This window comes from Neofelis nebulosa, chromosome 11, assembly GCF_028018385.1.
Source record: "Neofelis nebulosa isolate mNeoNeb1 chromosome 11, mNeoNeb1.pri, whole genome shotgun sequence".
Taxonomy (NCBI): Eukaryota; Metazoa; Chordata; class Mammalia; order Carnivora; family Felidae; genus Neofelis; species Neofelis nebulosa.
In genome coordinates this window covers 9068426-9096384 of record NC_080792.1, presented here as the reverse complement: position 1 = coordinate 9096384, position 27959 = coordinate 9068426, and the positions used below count along the sequence as shown (strand labels likewise).

Sequence of the window (27959 nt, the reverse complement as noted above, 5' to 3'; positions counted from 1 at the left end):
AGTGAGATACTATTGCACGCCTCTCGGAATGGCCGCAGTCCAGGACACTGACACCACCAAACGCTGACAAGAACATGGAACAGTAAGAACTCTCATGCAGAATGGCGTGGCCACTTTGGACGGCTGCACAGTGACTATAGTCAATGGCACTGTATTGTGTACTCAAAAGTTGCTAGAAGAATAGAGCTTTAATCTTTTCACAACAACAACGTCAACAAAAAGATAATTAGGTGAGGGGCATATGAACTAACTTCATTGTGGTAAACATTTCACGATGTAGAAGAGCGTCACATCACCACATTGTACACCTTATACTGTGCTGTAGGTCATACGTGTCTGAATAAGCTGGAAAAAATCTCTCTTAGAAGACCTTTAAAGCACATTTGATAGTTACAAGTGATGGGGGATGGGGGGAAGATTTTTCTTCATTACTGTCTTTGAGCAATTTTTTTTTTTTTTAATTTTTTTTTTTTAACGTTTATTTATTTTTGAGACAGAGAGAGACAGAGCATGAGCAGGGGAGGAGCAGAGAGAGAGGGAGACACAGAATCTGAAACAGGCTCCAGGCTCCGAGCTGTTAGCACAGAGCCCGACACGGGGCTCGAACCCACGGACCGTGGGATCATGACCTGAGCCGAAGTCGGACGCTTAACCGACCAAGCCACCCAGGCGCCCCTGTCTTTGAGCAATTTGATTTTCATATGTGTTGATATGATCTTTATATATGTGCTTGAGTTTATGGAATTTCTTGAATATGTCTATGCTTTTTATTAAATTTGGAAAATGTTTGTCATTTTTTTTAAGTATCTGTCCCCACCCGTTTCTCAGGGACTCCACTTACAAGTACATCAAGCCACTTGAAGTTGTCCTGGAGCTTGCTGATTAGCACTCATTGTAGTCCTGTGGTGAGCTAATGGAAATGCACTGGGGGGCTTTGAGAGAGGAAGTTTGGTTAGCGGGGTATATCTGGGTCCTTGATCATTGCTGAGTTTTCAGATGGTCATCTTTATGATTAGGTTATCTATGTATATTGGGTGGCACCGTGGAAATTGGGCTTCTACCCTCCGATAGAGACTGGGCAATAAATAGAGTGCTATCTCCTTTGTGATTGCATTTCAAAGAGATGGTTCCCACGTCCTAGAGAAAGACATCCTGGATTATGAAGCTGGCAAAAAAAAAAAAAAAAAAAAAGAATGAAAAGAAAAGAAAAGAAAAAGAAAAGAAATGAAAAAGAAAACAAAGAAAAAGGAAAAGAAAAGGCTGGGAGAAGATTTATACCTCAAAGAGGTAGAGAAAGAATTTACAATTACAGGCTGTTGTTTTCAAAAGAAACACTAAGAAAGTGAAAGTAAAGAGTATGTAGTCACAAATAAAGGTGTCTAAAGTTTAATCAAGCTGAGAGGAACATTAAAATCCTCTTGGTCATTTTTAATTCTATCATCTTTATTATTTCTGGACAAGGTGTTTCAATTGATTGACTTCCCTCCTCATTATGGGTCATGTGTACCTATTTGTAAGACATGTAATTTTTGATTGGACTCCTGTCATGAAGAATTTTACCTCATTGGGTGGGTGCTAAATATTTTCATATCTTAAAAAATATATTTTTGAGCTTTGTTCTGTGGCCTAGTTCCATTACTTGGAGACATGTTGATCTTTTTTGTCTTGAAGTTTCTAAGCCTGTTTAAATGAGACCAGAGTAGCATTTAGTCTATGGTTATTTTTTCTACTGAATCCAGAGGCAAAGCCAATCTAAATACTTTACCTAATGGGCCATGAATTGTAAGGTTTTATTCTGGCAGTTGGGAACAGGGATTATTATTACTGGACTTATTTCAGTCATAGAGATAGTTTCTTTTAATCCTTTTGGGGGTAAGTTCCTCAAAATGATGCTCTGGTCACCACTCTGGTGAGGACTCTTTAGGCCTCTAGGGTTCTCCCTCTGCTCAGTACCCTTCTGGAACTCTTGCCCACACTATGACTCCGCCTCTTCACTGCGAGATCCGCCTCAACTCATGGAGACCCCATTGCTTTTCCTTCCTTATCTATGAATTGAAAATTCCCCCAGGCAGTAAATGGGCAATTTTAGGGCTTTATTTATTTGTTTTCCATTTTTCAGGAATTGCCTGATAATCTGTGTTTTTACAACAATTTCTCTATTTTTCTTGCTCTTTTAGTGGTTTCGGGTTGGCAAATTTCGCTTCTGCTACCCCATCTTGATCAACAGTCATGGTTGTTTTGACCATATATTAGAAGTATGATTTTCTATCCTGTTTCGCCTAGGATGTGGCTTTTGAAAAAAGCAGTTAATTTTTACTTAGAATATGTTTTACATATGTTTTGTGAATGTTTTGGTTAGTCATAATAACTTGTTTTAAAAATAATTATCTTATATTTTTTATTGAGTATATTTTCTTCTTTTCTGGATTAAAAAACAAAAGTTACTACCTTCTTTTAAACCACATTTTTTTTACATAATTTCTAAGCTGTTAATCATTCTTCCTTTTGCTATTTTATCAGTCTCTAGATTCTCACTTTCATATCATATTCACACTGGAAAGTTACTTCGAATAAAATCTAGCTTATCTTACTCCTTTTATGAAAAGTAAAGTAATTTGGGGCCTAAAAGTCTGATTGTCCAAGGTCAGAAACGAGCTTTAGTAGGACAAGATCTAGAAAACAGCTTTCCTGTTGTTCTCCTAGCATCCTTTTGACCACTCTGCTGTTATTCTTTTATAAAAATGCTAGAAATTTTATTTGGAGCCTGTGACTAATAAATACAATTTTTATTGTTGTGATTTAGTATCTGAAGTTGTTAGAAATGGATAAATCAAAAGTTAAGGGGGAATAAAGGCAGTATCTCTACAATAAACATGGAATAAAGGAAAGTGATTGATTCCCCTGTTCATCAATCGTTGTACAAAATAACTTCTTTCCACTGATAAAAGAAGTCTGTATAAACCTCTCTCGACAGATATCCACAGAAAGAACTGCACACCACTGTATTCCCTTATTAGATGTTTTACATAAAATATATACTAGTTAACTTCTTAATGAAATACAAATCAGATTTCTCAGATGAACCTTATCCACAAGTCATGATTAATCCTCTGTTGACCAGTGTGATATTCTTTTGTAACCTTGTGGATAAATCTGTTAAGAACAATAAATTATTCTTTGGGACTCTAATTGGCTTTCCTCTGGCCTTTGATTGACTCTGTGGACAGAGATCAGCTATGAGCTAAAAGGCGTAAACTTGGATTTTTGAAACAAGTACCGAGCCTGTATTTTAATGCAATTGGTAGAGCCAGGGTGTTACAGAATTGTGGTATTCAAAATGACCTTTCGAATAATTTTCAATGGACGCGATAGAAATGTGTTATTTTTCATACTCTTGATTTATAGTCTTTTTATGTGATTTTACGCTTGGATGAGCTGCCACTCATATTCATCCACACCCCCACAACCACATATCGAAGAAAACAGTCACCTCCTATAACATGTATATTGCATGGCTTCTATATGAAAGTCTAATAATGTCTTTAATAAAGACAGGTTCTGGACCTGAATTACTAACAGCGAAAAGACTATGGATTAATAGAATCTATACTTTAAGATAAGCTGGAGTTGGGCAACTTTCCAAGTATGTTCGTGCACAGGTATAAGAGATAGATTTTACAAGCAGGGGAACTTTTTTTTTTTTTTTTTTTTTTTAATTTTTTTTTTTTTCAACGTTTTTTATTTATTTTTGGGACAGAGAGAGACAAAGCATGAACGGGGGAGGGGCAGAGAGAGAGGGAGACACAGAATCCGAAACAGGCTCCAGGCTCCGAGCTGTCAGCACAGAGCCCGACGCGGGGCTCGAACTCACGGACCGCGAGATCGTGACCTGGCTGAAGTCGGCCGCTTAACCGACTGCGCCACCCAGGCGCCCCTGGGGAACTTTTTACTATAGAAAATCTCAACTATCTACAAAAACAAAAATAATACTATCACAACTCCCAATTTTTCCATCAGCTATATTTAGTAATGATTGTCTCTTGACTAATCATTTTTACTCATATCAAATCCATCCATATTATCACTTTGTATTATTCTATCTGGAAGTATTCTGTATGTATCTCAAAACATAAGGACTCTTGTTAAACATAGCAATACGATTTTGAAATGTAAAAAATTAACAATTTTCTGATATCAAATATTTGGCGTTCAAATTTCTAGTTTACCAGTAAACATCAACTTTATTTTCATAGTTTACTTCCTTGAATCAAAATCAAATAAAGCTTAGCCATTTTAATTGAATGTCTTTTTTTTTTTAAGGTTTACTTTTATTTATTTTGAGAGAGAGATGGAGAGCAAGCAGGGGAGGGGCAGAGAGAGAGGGAGACAGAATCCCAAGCAAGCTCCACGCTGTCAGCACAGAGCCTGATGCGGGGCTCGAACTCACGAACCATGAGATCATGACCTGAGCTGAAACCAAGTGTCGGATGCTTAACTGACTGAGCCACTCAGGTGACCCCTAATTGAATGTCTTTTTAAGTGCATTTTAATATATAGGGTTTTTTTCTTTATTCAACTTTTTTCCTTTTTTTCTTCTTATAATTTGTTTATAAAAAAAAAAAAAAAAAAACAGGTCATTTGTCCCATAGGGTTCTATTCTGGATTTTATAGATTGAATTTGTACATTGTATGGTTAAATATGTTATTCTGTCTACTGTATTTTCTATTAAATGTTAATTGGATCAAGAGGTATGATTTGATTCTGTTTCAAGACTGTCTCCTAGATAATGTGTTCTTCCATTAGGAAACACATGGTATTTGTTTCTGGTGCTGATAGACTGATGCTCATTCATTAATTAGGAATTCCAAAATTGTGATATTCTAATTATATTATTTCTGCTTCAGTTATTATTTGGAACATGTAAATAGAAGAACTTCCTCTCATACAATATTTTGTTCATTTAGGGGCAAGTGGGTGGCTCAGTCAGTTGAGCATCTGACTTGGGCTCAGGTCATGATCTCAAGGTTTGTAGGTTCAAGTCCCACATAGGGCTCTGTGCTGACAGTGCAGATCCTGCTTGGGATTCTCTCTCTCCCTCTCTCTGCTCATCCCCCACTTGTAGTCTCTCTCAAAATAAATAAATAAACTTTAAAAGAAAACACAATATTTTGTTCATTTAGACAGAGTTGGGTTACAAGATGGATTCCTTTTCCTTTCTTTACCAATCTACAAAATAATGAAGTGGATCACTAGTATTCCCCAGTGTTAATCAAATTAGTTTTTTTGTTTTGTTTTGTTTTTTTTTTTTTGGTCAAGGGGCACCTGGTGGCTCAGTCAGTTAAGTGTCCGACTTCAGCTCAGGTCATGATCTCGCGGTTTGTGAGTTTGAGCCCTGCTTCCGGCTTTGTGCTCAGAGCTCGGAGACTGGAGCCTGCTTCAAAATCTGTGTCTCCCTCTCTCTCTGCCCTTCCCCCACTCACACTCTCCCTTTCAAAAATAAACAAACATTAAAAATTTTTTAATTAGTTTTTTTTGTATTGTTATAAATTTATGAATTTAAACTTCTTAGATTTTTTTAATTGTCTACTGTACTAATTATCCTTAATGATATTCAAAAGGTACCCTAGTTAGAGAGCAAAATGTTTTTTTTATATTGGCAATTGAGAACATTTGATGCAATCCTAGTAATATTTCAAGTTTACTTATTCTAATGTATGACAAGATATAGACTCAGTGGTATGATCCTTCTTCAAAGACACCCGGGTTCTTATAATGGGAAATACCTTAAGACCACCGTCTGTGCATAGATAAGGACACTGGTGCAGTGATGGTCACTATTTCAGGCCATTTTAGTGGGAAAAAAATGGAAAATGTAACGCTATGTTAAATCCTTGTCACTCTGCTCTGTCACAGTTTCTGATATCCTTTTTAATATTTATCTTGGATTTTGGGTTTTTTGCATCTTATTTCTCTTTACCTTATCTCTTAAGACATTATCTGCTACATTTATCTGTTCTTATGTTCCTTACAGTTTATTCTGAAATAAATTTCATATTTTTTTCATATTATATATAATAATATAAATAATAAATATATAATTATATATAATATATAACATATATTATATATAAATGTTATGTATAATAAACATAATATATAATATATGTAATAAATAATTTCATATTATACATAATTTTTGTTTAGGTCGCAGTGAAAAATTTGATTATTGTTTTCTTTTTCTCTAGTGGGCATGTATTTTTAGAATGTTCTCATCAGCATACTTACACTGTCTGTAAGAGCATTATTTTGTTCTTCATTCTTTTGTCCTTATAATAACATCACACATGATTCAACAATGATCCTTTCCTGTTACTCATTCTTACATAGATTTAGGTTTTTTGTACTTAAAATAGAAGAAGCATAGACCAAGAAATGTTTCTGCCTTCATCTAGAGCTCACTACTCAGTGTTTGTAAAGTGCCCTAAATTATGACTTAGTCTTATCCTTTCCATAGTCCCCTGACTCTGTTCCCTAACTGATTTATCGGGATCATTCTCCCTTTATTGCCATGGTTCCTTTTAGTATGGATTCTATTCTCAGCATTTTATACTTTATTGTAGGATGTGTTTTTAAAGGAAGTTTTGTCTCTTTTTGTTTTGGCTTTTATTTTTTATAGTATACAGAATATAGATTGTTGTACTTCTTTGGACTTTTCTATGGGCCTTTTGCACTCACACACCAATTAGAATGTGTAAACCGCCCCCTAGTTTCATCTACTGTTTTCACATTGACCTTGCAGGCATACTTGCAGGGAACGTCCGTGGTCAATTTTGGGTTCTCGTGTTCTCAGGGCATGCTGATTCCATTTAGTTTTCTCAAACAGGTGCTGATATTCTGCAGTTCTTGAAGCTGAGTAGATCGTCTTAGGGTTTACAGGGAAAACTTGTCCTCTAATTTTGCAATGGGCTTCCATAGGTTTTTGATTTTGTTCGTGACATTGCTCTGCCTGTTTCATGGAGAGATTCGCAGACACTGAAAGAGTCACCACCACATTCTGCCATTTTCCCACAATTCCCCGTGGAAATAGTTATATGGATTTCACCTCCAAATTCCCAGCTTTCATATGTGGTCTTCAAAAAACCATCTGCCTAAAGACGTACTTTTCAAGCAAGTTCTCTTTTCCCACATTACCCCCCATCCATTTCTCAAGTGGAAATCATGCTTACTTCCCAACCCAAGTGTTATTTTAGAACATTTTGTCAGAATGGGAAAAAATCAAGAGTACTAGGGATATTTTGAAAAATTGGTGTTGAGAAACCCAACTAATCAATGGTTCACAAAATCTTTGGCATTTCAGATGGCTTATATTTTTTCTTCTTCATAAAAATACTGGAATAAGACCTAATAGATTGGTCAGTTTGTAGATAATAAATGATATAAGAACAAATGTGACCTTGTCATTTATTTAGAAAGTATATATTAACTAGAATTTAAATAAAAACTTGAAACAAAAAAAGAAAGACATTAAAAAACCAACACAAACAGTGCGTCTGCTATAATGAAACATCTTCTGCTTCTATTAATGTGTGATCAACTTTCTCAGTGCCTACATTTTAAAGAGAATAAAGAAAACTGATGATAATACTTATTTCATTCTATCAATAAGTAATTTCATCCATGGATACACAAACTAATTGAAAAAATGTATCTATCCATCTCATTAAGAGATGCATTTCCAGTAAATGATTAGTTTATATTTAATAATTACTTATCACAATATGTGCTATCTTGTCTTGTTTTTAAGTAATCATGTACCATAGCAATTCTAGAGATAATTCAATCCAAAGAAACATTGTAATGTTTGGAGCCTTACAGTCATAATATATACATACATATTTTATATACATATTTTTATTTCATATTATTGAGCAAAACATTTTCAAATATAAACATATGTTAAAGAAATAAAAATTCAAGAAATAAAATTAATACAATTTTTTGAATAGATGATAGGGAATATCACATTTCTGTGGCTTTTCGATATTAACATTAAGTAAAATGTGAAACAACCATTTTATTTAAAATTCAGCAGAAATTTCATTTATTGAATCTAGATAAATATACTGTTTAGTCCACCATTTATAAAAGTAAAAGATACATCAGTATGAGAGCAAAACAGTTTAAACACCACTAAGATTAGTTATTTAATGTTTTTATTTTGACATGAAGGACACAATAAAATTTGCTTTAAACATAGTTAAACATTTTTTGTGTCTTTACTACCATTCTTTAAGGTTGAGGGAGGGAATCAGGTAAAGTTGAGTTTGAATAGTTTTGGCTACAATTTTTGCAGCTATGATATAAGGCTTGGAATTTTGGAGGCTTCTCCATGCACTTAGAGTTAATTAAAATTAGTTGGAATCTTAATTGTTGTTAGCTATCCCTGGGTCCACTGCATTTAGGTGACCTCCCATTTGGGCATATTTCCTCTTTACTTTCCTCACCTTACATAAGAATATGGTATGGCTGCCAGAACCTGCCTAACTGCTAAACACTTGGTCTTCCACTCTGTACTATTTGATATTCAATACTTAGGAGCCCAATTATAAATGTATACATCAACATGAAAGCAATGGGAAAAGCCATTGAAGTGTGTTGACCAAGGTCAGTTTGGTTAAAAAATAATGACTCAAAAGGCACCTAGGTAGCCCCGTCAGTTAACTGTCCCACTCTTGATATTGGCTCAGGTCATGATCTCACAATGGCGAGATCGAGCCCCATGTCGGGCTCTGTGCTGAAAGCATGAAGCCTGCTTTGGATTCTTTCTCTCCCTTTCTCTTTGCCCCTCCCATTCTCTCTCTCTCTCTCTCTCTCTCTCTCTCTCTCTCTCTCTCTCTCAAAATCAATAAGTAAACATTTTTTAAAAAATAATTCAAACTTCAGTGTGAAGAAGAGATTTGGGGGCATGGCTGATGAGGAAACTGTTATGAATCTGTCATGGTAATCCAGAAAGAAATTATCAGGTGTCCTAAGTTTAGTGGGGGATGTGGAGAGTTCATAAATATACAAGTGAAAGAAATTGTGATGCTCTCTTCAAACTTAGTGATTAAGTGGATGTTGGAAATGCTAGAGGATGCTAGGGAGTTAGAGAGGAGAAGTTACAGATTGCTGACCTTATCTGTGGGATGGCCATCCACCAAAGAAAGCATATCATGAAGAAGAGAAACTTGAGAGGAAAAGACAATGGATTCAATACTGAATATATTGAGCTTGAAGTAGAAATATTTGGTGAGATTTTGGATTTATTAGTGCAGGAAACAAATGTGAATAATCATAGCGAGATGGTGGTTGAAACCATGGGAGGAAATGGGATCCCCAAGGTTGATGTATTGAATGAAGCAAAAGAGAGTTTGGAGGACTAGCACTAGGTAAGGCAGACAGAGGAAGGGAAACTGCCCCTAAGTCAGAATGTTTGGGAAGGATGAGAGCAGGGAAAAACCTTTCCTGGGGCGCCTGGGTGCCTCAGTCGGTTAAGCGTCCAGCTTCGGCTCAGGTCGTGATCTCGCGGTCCGTGGGTTCGAGCGCTATGTCGGGCTCTGCTGACAGCTCAGAGCCTGGAGCCTGCTTCAGATTCTGTGTCTCCCTCTCTCTCTGCCCCTCCCCTGCTTACACTCTGTGTCTCTCTCTCAAAAATAAATAAAACATTAAAATAAGAAAAAAAACCCTTTCTTCCCATGAACCAGAGGAAAAGAGTACTTGAACAAAGACATTGTTAACAGTATCAAATTCTGCCAAAGATTCAAGTTAAGGACAGGCTGCATATTGTATATTGGAAAGTGTTGAGAATGGGGGCAGCAAAAGCCAGTGGAGGAAATGAGTCAGAGGGGAGCATGTGGAAACCAAACCGTGAGGGCAAGCAGCTCTTGCATGACAGTTGAAGGTAAGAGGAAACAAAGAGCTGGAATGGACAGTTCAAAACCAGAAAAGAGATGGGGCAGGAGGGGAGGTGTGGGGCGGTCTTCTACACTTGGTCTCTCATATTTCCCTTTCAAACCTAAATGGAAACTATTAAGCTATTAAATATTGATGCAAGAGAAACTAAGAGATCTTGAAAATCCAGGAGAGGTACAGTTCTTAGAATGAGTTTTCTAAGTACTCCAAAGGTACTAAATCCTGACTACAAATGGAATGATTAGTTTTTAACTCTAGGAAGGAAGGGTATTTAAGTTCTTTGACAAGAGGAAAGAAGAAAAGATTTGTACAGATGCATGCAAATTTGTAGATTATGTTACGAGAGGTTGAAGATCTTTCCTATGCATAGCTTTTCTATTTCTCCATGAATGAAGCTGCAAGAAAGTTTGTTGAGAGTTAGGGGAGAAATGGTGGATTTGGTATTTGAGGAGATTGAATTATGTTGTATTATTAATAATATGGACATAAATATTGAATGCAATGTCCCACAAAGGCCAGATCTTCGGAATAAGCAATAACTACCTAATTGTTTTAGATTATTCTGAAGGGTAAAATTGTGAGGCAGAATCAAAATAACAGGGTGTGTTAGATTATATTTTTGTGCCCTTTTGAAATGAGATTTTCTTTTCCCACTTGATCTGAATAACTAAGAAAATATTTTTATTTATATGTTACACAGTATTCTTGTTTTCCAGAATTATCTTCAAAAAGACATTCCACTCCATGCTAATTTGAATGTACTAGAATAAATATTTACATATAATGTTGCTGATTTTCCAGAAGCAAATTATGGCAGATATTTCTGAAGCCAGAGAGATGACAAGTTGCCTGGTTTAACCTTTCACAAATACTGCAGTTTGAAAGGAGGAATTTTAAAGAGGAATTTTGGAATTATCTTATGGTGCAATTTCTGACAAGGAGTCTTAACAAGAGACTGTACTTAAATAAATATTAAATAAAAGGACCTGAACCTAGAAAATGCTTTCTAATGCTGACTCATTCACTTTTTCAGGTACCTTCTATTTCTATCACTTTCAATTTAAGTAATGTGATAGATCACTTGTGGGTGGCATTCATAATTCTTCCAAATGAATAATCTTTAACATCTATACATCCACAGCTTTCAACTTTTCAGATCCTAATTAGATTTTACTTATGCCTCCATTAATCTGAACCTGAAGGTGAATAAGTGGCAAAATTAAGGTGATTTTGAGTTCAGAGTATAATTTTAAAAGGATCATAATAACTCAAGTTTTCATAAGGAGGAGTATAGTTTTATTAATCTGGCCATCAGGCTTTTTTTCTTGTTATATTGTCTTAATTGCCTTCACTGTACAATATTTTGTTTACTGTTTTCATCTTTCTTTAATTTAATTTAATTTAATTTAATTTAATTTAATTTAATTTATTTAGTTTTTGCTGTTTCGAGCCTGGAGTGTGTAGGAACAGTGAGAAGTCAGAGTGACCAACAGAATACAGGCTAGGAATAGGAGATGAGGTTTGGAGGTTACACGACCAGGCAGATGGTAAGGACTTTGACTTACACTCTGAATGGATTGGGAAGCCACAGGAAAAATTTGAGCGACAGAGTTACGTGACCTGCATTACTTTTAAAATGCTTTATTTGATTGCTGTTTTGGAAGGGGAACTACAGAGCTACTTGAAGAAGCAAAGATCATGGCAACTATTAAAATAACTGATGTGAGAGACCATGGTGGTGTTGATCAGGGCAGTAGTGGTGCAGGTCGAGAAGTGGTTGGATTTATTATATATTTTGAAGACAAAATTGAATTATTTTTATTTTACTTTTTACTTTGGATATGACTCGTCGGAGAAAGAAAAGAATTAGAAATAAATCCAATATTTTTAGCCTGATCAAAGGGAAAGATGGAGTTGATCCTTACTGAGATAGCAAAGTCTGGAAGAGACACCTGTTTTAGGGAAATTCTTAATTTGTCTTTGCAATGTGTTAAGTTTTGGATACCTGTGGAAGTGACAAGTAGGAAGTTGGACACATGGGTCCAAAGTCAGAGGAGACCTACAGGATAGAACAATTTGGAGATTGTCAGAATTCTGACTAGTATGCAGGGCTATGGGTGCACATCAGCTATCCAAAGGCGTAAATGCATCAAGACCACAGGTCCAAGAACTGAGCCTTGAGACACTAACTTTTCTCATAAATTCTTCTAAAGGATAGGATTACTAGACACATTTAAAAATCTTTCTTTTATTGTTCTTTTTTCTTTGAAATTTTGAAATTGCTCTGTTCTTGATTTATGAGTGCAGTATAATATTCATTTTCCCCAAAGATAGTGATTATATTTTTAATAAAATTTACTTACATATCTTAAATTATACCATTTATCTTTCTTTTCTGTCAGACATTTTGTTTTATAATCTTAGATATTTTTTTTCATGTTCTTGGTTTCTTCGTATGTCCAGAGATCCTTGATTTTCCATTGTCAATGAAAAATGAAAATGGAATTATTTTAGGCAATTAGTGTGGACTTCCTATACTGTTGTGTATGAAAATTTATTTTCCTGCCTCCTCTCTCCTTTGAGTGGCAAAGTTGATTGGAAGTTCAGTTGACAACGAGAAGGCTTATTGATTGATGTAATTCGCTAAGAATTAATGGTCAAGATTTCAGAAGTTAAACTAAGGGCATTCAGTGACCAGAATGAGTTGGATTTTACTTTGGTGAACTTGAACCCAGAAACTGTTGCTTTGATTCGACCTTCGCAATTCATTATTTTCTTTAGCAAAGTGACTTATTTTATTTTTATTTTGGCCAGAGATTAACACCACATTGTTTATTTACACGAATGTGAGGTGAAACGTGCCTAGATAGACTTGTACTGAACTCTGTGGCATTGTGTCCTGTTCCACATTTGCCTTCCGTGATGTATCCTCCACATTATTAACTCTGAACATGGAGCTTCTCTGTACTCGGCAAATCAGCCCCCTAACTCCACTGTCGTTCGTTTTTAGTATGTGTCTATAAACTTTTTGCCTTTCAGTAAACTATTCCAGTGGCTTCCAGCTTTATAATTATAGATGTAGTACCGGTTTATGATTAAGCACTCTGGTAATGAATTTAGCAAGAACATTCTTAACTTTTGCTTCTTCCATTACTAGCTTTGTGAATTTGGGAAAGTTGCTTAAGCCTAGCAAAAGTATGGTTTATTTTTCTTTAAGGATAATAATAATACCTAACACATAGGATTACTCTAGCATTAACTAAGGAAATATATATCAAGTTCGGTTCCTAGAGACTAATACATACTTAATGTTATGAGTAATGTTATTTTTAATTTTAAATAGGTAGTATAATGTTTGCTTTTATTTTCTAATTTATAGTGGGATTGCACACAAATTATATAATATAAATTCCGAAAACATTTACTACATATTTTAGGGGAAAATGTAAGTTAATAAAACAATGTTTATGTGTATTACACATTTTATAGATTTACCAAATTTTGTGTTTCTGTTGAAAACTATAAGAACAGCTATGGAGAAAATTTACTATGTATTTACAGGATTTTTCTCACCTTCCTGTGTTTCACTTTATAGACTATTTTTTAGAGCGGTTTTAGGTTCACAGCATAATTGAATGGAACGTCCGTACATTTGCCATAGGCTCCCTGTGTCCACTTAAGCATACCGTCCCCCCCATTATCAGTGTCCTCCACCAGGGTGGTACATTTGTTACAAATGATGAACCTATATTGACACATTACTATCACCCAAGTCCATAGTTGACCTTAGGATGTATTCTCGGTGTTGTACATTCTCTGGGTTTAGACAAATGCATAATGATATGTGTCTACCAGGGTCATACTAAATAGTTTCATTGCCCTAAAAATCTCTGTGCTCCACCTGTTCATCCCTTCCTACCCACAACCCTGAAAACCACTCATTTTACACTGTCTCCATACTTTTTCCTTTTTTAGACTGTCACATAATTAGAATTAAACAGTAAGTAACCTTTTCAGATTGGCTTCTTTCACTCCGTAATATGCATTTAAGTTTCCGCCATGCCTTCTCATGGCTTGAGTGCTCATTTCATTTTAGTGCTGAATAATCTTACATTATCTGGATATGCCACTCTTTACCCTTTTTTTCTGTAGGAGTTCCATATTGCATTTTATTGGCATCGTTTATAAATATGTCTTTCCTAATTCGAGCGTTATATAGATGTATTTTTTCCATCGCCCAAGTTTGTCTCTGTTGTAATCTATGTACTCTTTAGACTTCATAGAAAATAGACATTAAGTAGGGTCACAAAGGATACTGTGCTACAAATATCCAAGACTGTTAAATCAGTGTTAATTGGATTCATTTAGAATCCAGTTGGTCAATTATCAGGAGTATGTGAGGTAACCAAGTTTTGCCCAATTTTCAAATGATTAGTTTAGATTGCTAAAGCTTTGCTGATTTGTTTTTGAGCAAGTTAGAATTTTTCAAGTACAAGTAAGGAAATAAATGATTTAACTACATTAATTATCACAGCAACGGTAAAACCTGCCAGAATCCACATAGAAAACAAACAAACAAAAACTAAACTAAAAGTAAAATGAAGGACTAATGTGGATTATCCTGGAGCCAGCCTTTGGAGCCTCATGTGATTATAATTCTAACTTCTGGTTTTGTTTTTGTTTTTGTTTTTCAGTTCAACATTATTCCTGGTCAACATGAAAATGAAATGAAAGAAATATCAGGAGATATAAAAGAAGAATCAAAATCTCAAACCGGCAAGGATAGAGTGATCTACGAGTTAAGAGTTGAGGTAAGGTATTGGATAAGGATTATAATACCAAAATATACCTGATTTTATTAGGTGATATACTATTTTAAGAAGTATAATTGGGGCATCTTTGGTTACTTTATGAAGAATAATGCTGCCAAAAATAAAAAAGAATATAATCAGTTTGTATGTGCTTTAAAAATGCTGCGGGATGAGACTGGCTCATCGCTACATTGGAATGACCTGACTTTTATGAAGACAGAATATTTGGTTAAAAAACATTTCTAGGCCATACGATTATAACTGTGAGTAAATACTTATTAAAAGTTCAGTCGGCTGCTGGGTCTAATGGGTTAAGTTATCATCAGGACCAGCGACACACAAAATGTGTTGCATGTAGTGGAATTAACGTAGCCTTTGGCAGCTAGCAACGTGCGAGACAGGCAGGTGACCTCGCTTTCGGTAGTTCCTTCATTTCTTCGGTGTGCCAAGGGAAATGGTGGAAACGTTTATTTTCAACACTCCTCTGCGACCAACACCAAAAGACTTTTTACAGGTTGTAAACTCTGTTTTTTCTATGTCATGTTAACAAAGGAGGAATTGTTTAGGGGACCAAATATTTTTACTGCATAGAAAATTGCGTCAGTGCACTAAAAGTGAGGAATCATAAATTACTTATTTTGTATCATAATTCTGGAAGAATGTCTTGGATGACTAAGTGTAGGAACAATTCAGGAAAAGTAGGCGGGGAAGAAGATTTGTGTTTGATGGCTTCTTCTTTATAAAACTCACACCCCAGTATATTTTCCATCAGATGAACAGATAGCAGAAAATGAATAAATCATAGATTTTGGAGCTGGAAGCGGCTCCGTCACTGATCACTTTATTCTGGACAACTCCTTCTGCCTCTCCAGGTCTCAATTTACAGAGTAAAATAATGGAAATAAGAAGAATGAAGGTTATCATACAGGATTTTTGAAAAGATCACATACTGCATAGGAAAACTTGTTGGAGGCAGTGTGCCTTAACTTGGGGAGTTACCACTAAGTCGTTCAGGAGAAATAGCTCTTTCTGCTTGCATCAGTGCTGTCCCTTCCCACCTCTGCCCCGAGTCAGAAAGGGGTGTTGGGAAAGGCGAAGACAAATGGAGAGATCCATGATGAGAAAGGCTGATGTGTTGAGAGCAATTCTTCCTACCAGCTAGGTCCAAGGGGAAACATGGTGGTTTGCATGATGGCTGTTTTCTAAGAGGAATCAAACCATCAGGAGAAACACTACTTTCTTGGCTTTGAGATCTGAGAAGCATCTTAGATTAAGCTTTTGTACAACATGTATAAAAGCTTACTTAGCAGTTAGAGACAAAAACAGAAAAAGACACGTCTGGCTGTTTATTGTAAGTCTCCTCAAAGGTTGAGGGCATGATCTTATATCATCATTTTCAGATGCACTGGGAGCCATTGCAATATAGGATCTCTGATACACAGCTTTTTTAGTTTGACTTAGTGAAAAGTTCTGAGACTCATTTATTAGCCATGTGACCTATTGTGACCATGTGACCTGTCAGCTATTTCATATCTATGCAACCCAAATGTGATACAGACTTTTTACCCAGCTGAAGGTAATCTTCCACAAGACATTCAAGTACTATGATAAATGATGTTATGATTTAAAACTTCGTGGTAAAGCACTGCAAGCTGAAAGCAAAGACATGAATTGGCTATGTCTTTTACTCTGTGCACTTGAGTGGTATATACAATTCAATTAAATACAGAAAGAAAGCTTTGTTCAGAAGAAAACAAACAGGGGCGCCTGGTGGCTCAGCTGGTTAAGTGCCCCACTCTTGGTTTTGGGTCAGGTCATGACCTCACGGTTCATGGAATGGAACCCTGCTTCTGGCTCACGCTGACGAAACGGAGCCAGCTTGGGATTCTCTCTGTCCCTCTCTTTCTGCCCCTCCCCTGCTTGCGCATGCTCTCTCTTTTTCTCTCTTTCTCAAAAATAAATTTTAAAAACTTAAAAAAAAAAAGAAAGAAAATATTGAGACAGATTCTTGATAGAAACGATCAGCTTCCGTGTGTGTATGTTTATGTGTGGATGTGTATGTGTGCGTTATATATGTGAGTATATATATATGTTCATTTAAGCCTTAAATTAGGATAGAAGCTACTTTCTTTCCTTAGAAGACAGATAACCACACTTTGTTGGCATCATTTTACGTTTTACACTGGCTATGTTTAGGTCTCTAAAATCATATCATAATGTGTAATATGTTTTTTTTAAATTTTTTGTTTAACATTTATTCATTTTTGAGAGTGAGAGACACAGAGCATGAGCAGGGGAGGGGAGGGGGAAGGGCATAAAGGCCATTGTGTGACTCTCCACAATCTAATTAAAGTATAACTTATTTTTAAAAATCTGGGTGTTTTAGCTATATAATCAATACTGTAGTATGTATGTGCACATATATCTTTGGACATTTAAAAATGGCTTAGGGTAGGGGTGCCTGGGTGGCTCAGTCGGTTGAATGTCTGACTTCGGTTCAGGTCATGATCTGGCAGTTTGTGAGTTCGACCCCCGCGTTGGGCTCTGTTCTGACAGCTTGGAGACTGCAGCCTGCTTGGGGTCTGTGTCTCCCTCTTTCTCCCTGTTCCTCCCCCACTTGCCCTCTGTCTCTCTCTCAAAAATAAATAAACATTAAAAAATTAAAAATAAAATAAAATAAAAATGGCTTAGGGTAAATTCCTAGAAATGGTATGGCTTAGTCAAGAGAATGTTTATTTTTTAAATATTTTATACACATTGCCAAGTTGTCCTTTAGCAAAAATTATATCAATTCACATTCTTGCTCACCTGCAGAGTATAAGTGTGCTCATTTCATTATTCTATAGCCAACAGTATATATTGTTATTTTTAATTTTTCATAACTGATAGGCAAAAAATATCATTTTAATTTGTATTTTTCTTATCTAAACATAAACTTCTGGTTGTTTGCTCATTTTTGCTGATACAGTATTTATTATAATAGCTACCATTTACTGATAACTTCAAACATGTCATATGTATTGTGCTGGACCATTGAATTATAAGATCTCATTTAATATTTAATATTTTAACCCTCTTTTGATCTATATGTTCTTTTTTAATTTCAGTTTTATTAAGTTTTTTAAAATTTTAATTCCAGTATAGTTAACATACTTTTTTAAATGAAATTTTTTTGTTTTATGATCTCTATATATCCTTGTCTACTTTTAAAGGAAACAGGCTTAGGTTTTTTTGGTTTAGGTTACAAAATCACCCCAAACATTGTTGAAATAATTTTTTACCTATGTTGTCATTTAGTTCCAGTTTTTCAGAGGTGCACACTCAGATTCAGGCTGTCAGCAAGTTAGGCCACTTACCAAGGCCACGTAGCTAATGACTTTTAATCTAGAAACCAAATGCTAGCAGTTGGTATTCGGCATTGCGGACCTGATCTGTCACCTGTGAGTTTACTGGAGAAACCTAACAGGTTTTCAAACAATATTGTTCGAATCGGGGGAAAATATAGTTTTTTCATATCAAACATCACAATTTTTTAATATTGATGACCCCCATTTATGATGGACAACTTTTAACACTGTTACTAACAGACTTTGATAATAGTATTGCTTTCACTTGACCAGGGTGTTCTAGTTATTTTTTGAACTGCCCAATTTTTTCAGAAGTAAGCTTCTCATTGTAGAAATTTGGTCAAAGAAGCTCAAAATGGAGTGTTGACAAAAAGGCCCCAGAGTATTTACGTAATTGGCTCTTCTGGCCAATGTGTAAGGAGGTGAATTCTCTGAGCACAAAGTGGCTGGATAAATGAATCGTTCTCAATAAATGCATACGCATAACAAATACATTTAATTTTTTCTCCATATTTAAGATCAAGGCCCCTCAAACTGGAAATGAAAAAAAAATGCTTTAACTTTACTTATTTATCATTTTGAGAGAGAGAGAAAGAGAGAGAGCGAGAGAGAGATTGAGAATGCATGTGCATGGAGGAAAGGGGCTGAGGGAGAGGGACAGAGAATCCCAAGCAGGCTCCACACACACAGGGCTCGATCTCATGAACGTTGAGATCATATCCTAAAACAAAATCAAGAATCTGTTGCTAAACCGACAGAGCTACCCAGGTGCCCCAATTAAAATTTTGCTTAGAATGGAAATTAACTAGCATTTTGAGTCAAGAAGTCACTATTTCTTTCTACAATCCGGTTGCTGCTTGAAAGCAAACTCATAATCAGGAAACACTCCTTTTACAATTATTTTTAGGCCAACATTTTTTGGGATGCACATTCATCCAAGGGAAAATAGCTGTTTTGTATTATATTATTCTAAAAAATATATATCACCAACATTTCAGTTTCAAATTTTTAGGAATTTTGATACCTTATTTTCTTATTTCTTATTTGTGAATTGTTCTTTTCTCTCCAACCACACATTTACATCCCATTTCTCTTTCACTTTGGAAAGATGAAATAGACATACTTTCCCCTATTTATCCCAATAAATGCAACTAAAAACTCTAACCATGATACTTAAAGAAAGCACAAGAAGATTCACAAAGTTGAAGGGAAGAGGCATACCACCTAGGTAACTAGAACTTACAAAATGATATGGCAGGGGGATTCCTGAATTTTCTTTTTGCTGCATGTATCCCAGAATTGGAACTGAAGAAGGCAGCAACCTAGAAACACCAACAGTACAGATAACAAAACTGAAAACGAAACAGAAACATGCAACCAAAATATTCTCACTCGAGCCAAACGACTAGGGAATGTCAGTTTATCAAGACAGAATGTTTTAGATAACCATTTGAATCCAGCCAAATAAATATCACAGAAAAAAAAAGGGTGCCCCATCTCAGCCCCTGTTAGCAAAGTTGAGTGGGGAGCTTGGACCACCACCCTTGCTAGGCCACAAAAGAGGTACCCGTCCCTCCCTTCTGAAGTGGGGGCAGAGAAGGCTGAACAGGAGCCAGGACTTGTATCTCTGTTAGACAGCGGTGAGGCCCACAGCCCCCAGGGGTGCCGGTGGGAAACATGTCGGGAGCCTGTACTCCCACACCCACCCTCCCCCAGTTAGGGAGGTCTGGTGGGCGGCTGGAACTCTCATTGTCACCCAGCTGTAACCAAGAGCACCCCCGACTAGGTGTCAAAGGAGGTTTAGTGAGGAAACGGAACTTCTCCATTCACCTGGAAGTAATAAGGCAGAGCTGTACCCTTCCCCTCCAGAATGGTGTAACAGGAACCCGGATAAAACAGAATGTTTATGTAAGATCTAGAGTCTCTTCACACAGTACCCAAAATATCCAGGACACAATTGAAAACTATTCATCACATTAAGACCAAAAATATCTCAAAGTGAACAAAAGAAGATAATCAGTAGATGCCAACACCAAAATGGTGGACCTTTTTTAATTACTGGTGAGGATTTTAAAATGACTAACATAAAGGTGCTTAAAGAACAAATTGTGAACGTGCTTGGAACAAATGAGAAAAACAATGGCAATTCTCAGGAAAGAAAATGTCTCAGAGATACAGAAAATACAAAGAAGAAACAAATAGAAAAGTTAGAATGAAAAACAATAACTATTTTTTTTTAAAAATATGAATGGAAGGGACAGAGGAAGGAATCAATGACCTTGAAGAAAGAACATTAGAAATTATTCAATCCAGAAAAAAAAAATAGAGCCTTTGCTAACGGGTTGAGATGGGTTGAGGTGGTAACAAAAGATCGCATTCTTCTGCCTTTGGAAGCCAGTATAAGAGAAGAAGTAAGTGTGGGGCTGAAGAGAACTCAAATAAATAATGGGCGAAAATTTTCCAGATCTTAGGATAAGAGTCAAATCTATAGTTTAAAAGCATAGTAATCCCCAAACAGCATAAACTCAAGAATACCCACATCAAGAAACATCAGTCGAATTTATGGAAGATTAGGAAAAAGTAATCTTCATAGCACCTAGAAGGAAATTACACCTGACCTACAGGGGGAAAAAAAAAGATAACCTGGGTGACAGTAAATATCTCATCAGAAACCACAAAAGCCAGAAGGAAGTGGCATACAATTGACCAAGTTCTACACCTGCCAACTCAAAATGCTGTACTCAGTGTTCAGGACGTCCTCAGTGAAGGAAGACTAAGAATTTGTCTTCAGCAAGTAAGCACATGAAAAATGTTCAACACATTAGCCATCAGGGAAGCGCGAGCGAAAACCACAATGAGGTATAATTACACACCTTTTACAATGGCTGAAAGAAGAAATAGTGACGAAGGCAACGCTGGTGGAGTTGGAGAGCTCCTGGGCCAGACTTTGTTGCTAGAGGGAACGTAAATGATACAGACGCATCGGAAAACAGTTTGGTAGATTCCCACACAGCACCTACTATGTCACCAAACAGTTGCGCTCCTGAGCACTTCTGTCAGAGAAATGAAAACATATACTCACTCACAACCTGTATGTGAATCTTTGAAGTAATTTTATTTGTCAATGCCAAAGCTTGGAAACGTTGTCTGTAACGTTTTGTGTGTAAAAAAAAAAAATGAAACAAGCCATACACCCATACCTTGGAATACTCCTCGGGAATAAAATGGAATTAACTCTTGACTATGCAGCAATCTGGATGAATCTCCGAAGAAGTATGTTAAGGAAAAAATGCCGATCCTGTCAACAACGTAGTCTGTGATTTCATTGTTATAACATTACTGAAATGACAGAATTTTAGAAATGAAGAGATTTGTGATTGCCAGAGATTAGGGGATAATGAGAAGGAGGGAGTGTGTGTACAAAATGGCAACATAATGCATTCTTGTGATGGAAATGGCCTATTTGGTCAAAATATAGACTATATAATTGTCGCTATCTGATTATGATACTGTACTGTGGAATTGCAAAATGACACCATTGGAGAAAACTGGGGCAAGGGCACATGGAATGTATCTTAATTATTTCTTACAGCTGCCTAAGGATCTACAATTATCTCAAAAATTCAATAAGCAAATTCTGATCTCTTTCAGTATGGATGACAAGTTCCACCTTTTCCATATACTCCTCTGAAAATATGCATTCCTAATTTTATTTCCATTTTTGGTATCCAAGAGACCTTGGTCATAGTTGTTTTCCTGGTAATACCTTGCCGTCTGACCTTCTAGCAATTACATAGGGTTTCTGAGTCTGTCTGATTATCTGCAAAATAGTGTTTAACAACTTTTCTAAAGGATTAATTCATCTGTATATGTAAAGTACTAAAATTGTACATTACATGTTAGGCACTCGATAAATACATGTTTTCTCCCTTGCCATTTACATTTCATTTAGTAACTTCCAAATTGTGTATGTTTTTCCTCTTCTCAACTGTAAACTCGTTTGAATTTAAGGATAACTGTACTGACCAGTTTCCAGCTCAAGTAGGTTTCCCCAGATTTTTTTGTGGTGAGGTGGGCGAAAATATAAAGAACATAAAAATGCTTTTATTCTGTGCTTAAAAAATATTTTCAAGGTGTTTTCTTAAATTATAGTTCAATCTTTGATTCTGTGTATATTGTATGGTACATACTGCGATGGGTCTAGTAATCGACTGACTGCTGTCTATATGGAAATGAACCTGCCCTAGAGAACTGCCTTCAGTGAGGGATGTAGAATTCATCCAAAATTATAGTTAAGTGCATGTTTTCAGCTGTATGGGAACTATGTAGCAGATCTGCCTGATGCTGGGGGAGTTGACCTAGTTATAAATTTTAAATGAAGAGATGCCTGGGATTTTAGTTACTGCCAGCGTTAAATAGTATTACCTTTGACTGGCAGGGAGTTGTATAATTAGAAGTCCAGTGCCATCATAACTTAATTTTCCGAGATTGTCACAATAGATGCTAATCTAATTTGATTTAAATCTGTTGTACCTCATGCCTCTTACTGACTTTACATGTTGTAGCGAAGTGAGTTAGATCACTGAGAATACTCTAAATGTATCAGAAATAATTATATAATTTTGAAACAGGATACTGATGGTTGAAAGCAAGTCAATTTAGAAGTCTGTTAGTGATATGGATTTGACTATTCTGGCACATGCTAGGTTTATATTGACAAAACTCAGGAAGCAGAATTTCTAAAGAGAAATTTGATATGAGTAAGCCATTAGAGAAAAATAATATTCTGGGAAAACTGAAAATTAAACTGTCACACATGGATATGCATTCTGGTTATTTAGACAAACACAAATCTAAATAGTCCAATTATCCAAGACCAAAACTGTCACTTGTCTTGCATTTACAGAAGACTGATGAATATAAAATTGGGTAACAGATGAAAGCCTGTGATGATTATCCAAAAAGTATTAGGTGGCTTGAATAACAACTTTTCTTCAAAAAAGGTTTAGAATTGTGCAGAGTGGGTGAAAGTATTTAAAACTCCTTTGCATAGATACCCCATGAGCAGTGTTTTTTCCTGGTGGCCAGTTGTTCAGAAAGCTTTCCAGCTATATCAGATTGATGATTTATTTACAACCTGAGATTGTTTTCTCAACCGTAAGTTTATCCAAAAGATACAAAATGCTGGTTCGAAGGAGCACATGCACCCCAATATTATAGCAGCACTATCAATAATAGCCAAAGTATGGAAAGAGCCCAAATGTCCATCACCTGATGAATGGATAAAGAACATGTGATACACACACACACACACACACACACACACACACACACACACACACACAGATGGAGTACTACTTAATGATGAAAAAGAATGAAATCTTGCCATTTGCAACAACATGGATGGACCTAGAAGGTATTATGCTAAGTATGAAGTAAGTCAGAGAAAGAAAAATACCATATGATTTCACTCATATGTGGAATTTGAGAGGTACAACACATAAACATAGGGGAAGGAAAGGGAAAATAAGATAACAGAGTGGGAGGGGTGCCTGGGTGGCTGAGTGGGTTAAGTGACCAACTTTGGCTCAGGTCATGATCTCATGGTTTGTGAGTTCGAGCCCCACATTGGGCTCTGTGCTGACAGCTCAGAGCTGGAGCCTACCTCAGATTCTGTGTCTCCCTATTTCTCTGCTCCTCCCCTGTTCATGCTCTCTCTCTCTCTCTCTGTCTCTCTCTCTCAAATAAATAAACATTAAAAAGAAAATTTTAAAAAAAGGACAACCATATCAAGAAACTAGTGGCTAGTCACCCGAGTCCTAAAGATATGCCCAATTTTCCTATTATACTCTACCATCAGGGGTTAACTGAAGAAATTCAGTATCCTCTGCACTTCTTATTGAATTCATTTATTTTTTAATAGGGTAGGATATTTCTCTCAATTATTAGGAATTCTCCTATATTTTAAATATTTAAGCAATAGAAAATACTGTTAATTAGATAACCTTTACAAATATAAAAATTTAAAACTTTATGCACAATATGTTGTTATCCTGGTAAGCATGAGTGGCTATTGTAATAATTATTTTTTATCAAGTTTTTAATTTTAATTCCAGTGTCGTTAACATACAGTGTTGTATTAGTTTCAGGTGTACAATATAGTGATTCAGTAATCCTATACATTACCCAGTGTTCATTATGGCAAGTGTACTCTTTAATCCCCATCTCCCATTTCTTCCACCCCCATTTCCCATCTCCCCTCTGGTAACCATCTGTTCTCTACAGCTAAGAGTGCATTTTTTGGTTTGTCTCTCTCTTTTTTTTCCTTCATTTGTTTTTTTCTTAAATTCAACATGGATAAAATCACATGGTATTGTCTTTCTCTGAATGACTTTTTTATTTGCTTGGCATGTTACTCTCTAGCTCCATCCATGTTGCAAATGACAAGGTTTCATTCTTTTTTATGGCTGAATAATATTCCATTATAGATAGATGGCTAGCTAGCTAGCTAGATAGATACCACTACTTCTTTATACATTTGTATATCAATGGACCCTTGGGTTGCTTCCAAAATTTGACTATTATAAATCGTGCTTCAATAAACATAGGAACGCATATATCTTTTTAAATGAGTGTTTTCTATTCTTTGGGTGAATACCCAATAGTGCAATTACTGGATAATAGGCTATTTTTAATTTGGGGGGGAACCTCCATGCTGTTTTCCACAGTGACTGCACCAGTGACTGCATTTCTACCAACAGTGCACAAGAGTGCCTGTTTCTCCACATCTTCACCAACACCTGTTTTTTCTTGTGTTGTTGATTTTAGCCATTCTGACAGGTGTGAGGTGTCATTGTAGTTTTGATTTGCATTTCCGTGATGATGAGTGATGTTGAGTATCTTTTCATGTGTCTGTTGGCCATCTGGATATCTTCTTTGGAGAAATGTCTGTTAATGTCTTCTGTCCATTTTTAAATTAGGTACATTTTGGGAGTGTTGAGTTGTATAAATTCTTTATATATCTTGGATACTAGCCCTTTATTGAATATGTTATTTGCAAATATCTTCTCCCATTAAGTAGATTGTCTTTAGTTTTTTTTTTTTGATTGATTCCTTTACAGTGTGGTAGCTTTTTATTTTGATGTAGTCCCCAGAGTTTATTTTTGCATTTGTTTCTCTTGCTTCAGGAGACATATCTAAAAAGAATTTGCTATAAACAGTGTCAGAAAGATTACTGGATATGCCCTCTTCTAGGATTTTTTATTGTTCCAGGTGTCACATTTAGGTCTTTAGTACATTTTGAGTTTATTTTTATTTATGTTTTAAAAAAAGTAGTCCAGTTTCATTCTTTTTCATATGGCTGTCCAGTTTTCCCTATACCATTTGTTGAAGAGACTTGTCTTTTCTCCAAGAGTAATTGATCATATAATCATGGTTTTGTTTATGGGCTTTCTATACTGTTCTAATATTCTATGTATCTATTTTTGTGCTGGTACCATACAGTTTTGGTTATTACAGCTTTGTAATATAACTTGAAATCTAGAATTCTGAGACCTCCAGCTTTGTTTTTCTCTTTCAAAATTGTTTTGGTTAATTCAGATCTTTTGTGCTTCCATACAGATTTTAGGATTATTTGTTCTAGCTCTGTGAGGAATGCTGTTGGCATTTTGATAGGGATTGCATTAAATTTGTAGATTGCTTTGGGTAGTATAGACGATTTAGCAATATTTGTTCTTCCAACCCATGAATATGGAATATCTTTCCATTAGTTTGTGTATTCTTCAATTTATTCTTCTCACGGTTGTATAGTTTTCAGAGTACAAGTCTTTCACCTCTTGGGTCAAGTTCATTCCTAGGCATTTTATTATTTTTGGTGCAATTGTAAATGGGACTGCTTTCTTAATTTCTCTTTCTGTTGCTTCATTATTGGTGTATAAGAATGCATTGATTCCTGTACATTGATTTTGTATCCTGCAACTTTACTGAATTCATTTATTAGTTCTAGTAGTTTATTGATGAAGTCTTTAGGGTTTTCTATATATAGTATCATATCACCTGCAAATAGTGTAAGTTTTAATTCTTCCTTACCAATTTAGATGCCTTCTGTTCCTTTTCTTCCTTATCTGATAGCTTTGACGAGGACTTCCCATACTAAGTTTAAAACTAGTGAGAGTGGCTACCTTGTCTTGTCCTGATCTTAGTGGGAAAGCTCTAAAATTTTCACCATTGAGTATAATGTTAGCTTTGGGTTTTTTATATATGGCCTTTATTACGTTGAGGTATGTTCCTTCTAAACCTACTTTGTAGACATTTTCTATCATGAATAGATGCTGTATTTTATCAAATGTTTTTTCTGCATCTATTGAGATTATCATATGGTTTTTATCCTTTCTGTTAAAGATGTGATGTATCACGTTTATTGATTTTCAAATAGTGAACCACTCTTGCATCCCAGGAATAAATCTTCCTTAATCATGGTGAATGATTTTTTTAATGTATTCTTAGATTCAGTTTGCGAATATTTTGTTGATGATTTTTGCATCTATGTTTATCAAAGATATTGGCATGTAGCTTTCTTTTTTTGTAGTATCTTTATCTGGTTTTGGCCTCATAAAATGATTTTGGAATTTTTCTTTCCTCTTTTATTTTTGTAAAAGTTTGAGAAAAATAGGTATTAACTCTTCTTTAAATATTTGGTAGAATTCACCTGTGAAGCCATCTGGTCCCAGACTTGTTTGCTGTAAGTTTCTTGATTATTGATTCAATTTCAGTGCTGGTCATTGGTTTGTTCAAATTTTTTACTTCTTCCTGATTTGGTTTTGTTAGGCCATGTGCTTCTAAAATGTATCCATTTTTTTCTAGGTTGTCCAATTTGTTGGTATATAATTTTTCATAATATTCTCTTACAATTGTGTTTCTGTGATGTTGATTGTTGTTTCTCCTTTCTCATTTCTGATTTTGTTTATTTGAGTCCTCTCTCTCTCTCTTATTTATTTATTTATTTATTTATTTATTTATTTACTTATTCACCTATTTATTTATGTGTCTGGCTAGAACTCCATCAGTTCTGTTGATCTTTTCAAATTACCAGCTCCTGGTTTCATTGATCTGTTTGATCTGTTCTATTGGCCTTTTTTAGTTTCCATATCATTTATTTCTGCTCTAATCTTTATTAATTCCTTCCTTACACTGGTTTTGGGTTTTGTTTGTTTTTTATTTTGTAGCTTCTTTTGGTGTAATATTAGGCTACTTATTTGAGATTCTTCTTGCTTCTTGAGGTAGGCTTGTATGGGAGTAATTATTTTTAGCAGTAATGGATCAGATTAGTTTTTATTTTCAGTACTGACCTGCTTAAGTTAAAAACAGTTGTTACAGGCTGTGGCCATTTTGTATGTGTTTTTAGCAGGGGTTGAAGTACCCTGGAAAAAGAACAATTCTCCAAAGTCCATATTTGAGTCTCCAACTTTAGGTTTTCTAGTAATCACCACAATAACAATTATTGTATGAAAGAACTAAATCAAACAAGTGATAAAGCACGATAATTACTCTTACAAACTATTTTATCAACTAATAAGAGTATGTCTTACAAAAGTGAAAGGTGTCATCTGGAGGTGAGCATAGATAGAAGAAAGAAAAGGCCAAAAGCAAAGGGAAGAAGAAAAGCCTTATGTCTATGCATCTTTGCCTTAAATATTAAAAAATAATGGAAGGTGATCATATAGTTATTAAAATACATGTTTCTGTTTTCTTTCATACCAAAAATCACTAGATATTTATACCTAATGTTTATGGATGCTTTGTAGGCTCCCTGTGCTTTATAAGCCCTTAACATACGTGATTTCATTTCAT

The 27959-nt window shown here is 35.5% G+C and overlaps 1 protein-coding gene across 1 annotated transcript in view; it reads left to right on the top strand.

The window, feature by feature from the left end:
• CCDC102B (coiled-coil domain containing 102B) overlaps positions 1-27959 on the top strand; it is a 194715-nt gene that overhangs the window by 139407 nt on the left and 27349 nt on the right. The window contains 1 exon segment of the mRNA XM_058691842.1: positions 14647-14763. Within this exon segment, the coding sequence (XP_058547825.1) occupies positions 14647-14763 (117 nt within the window).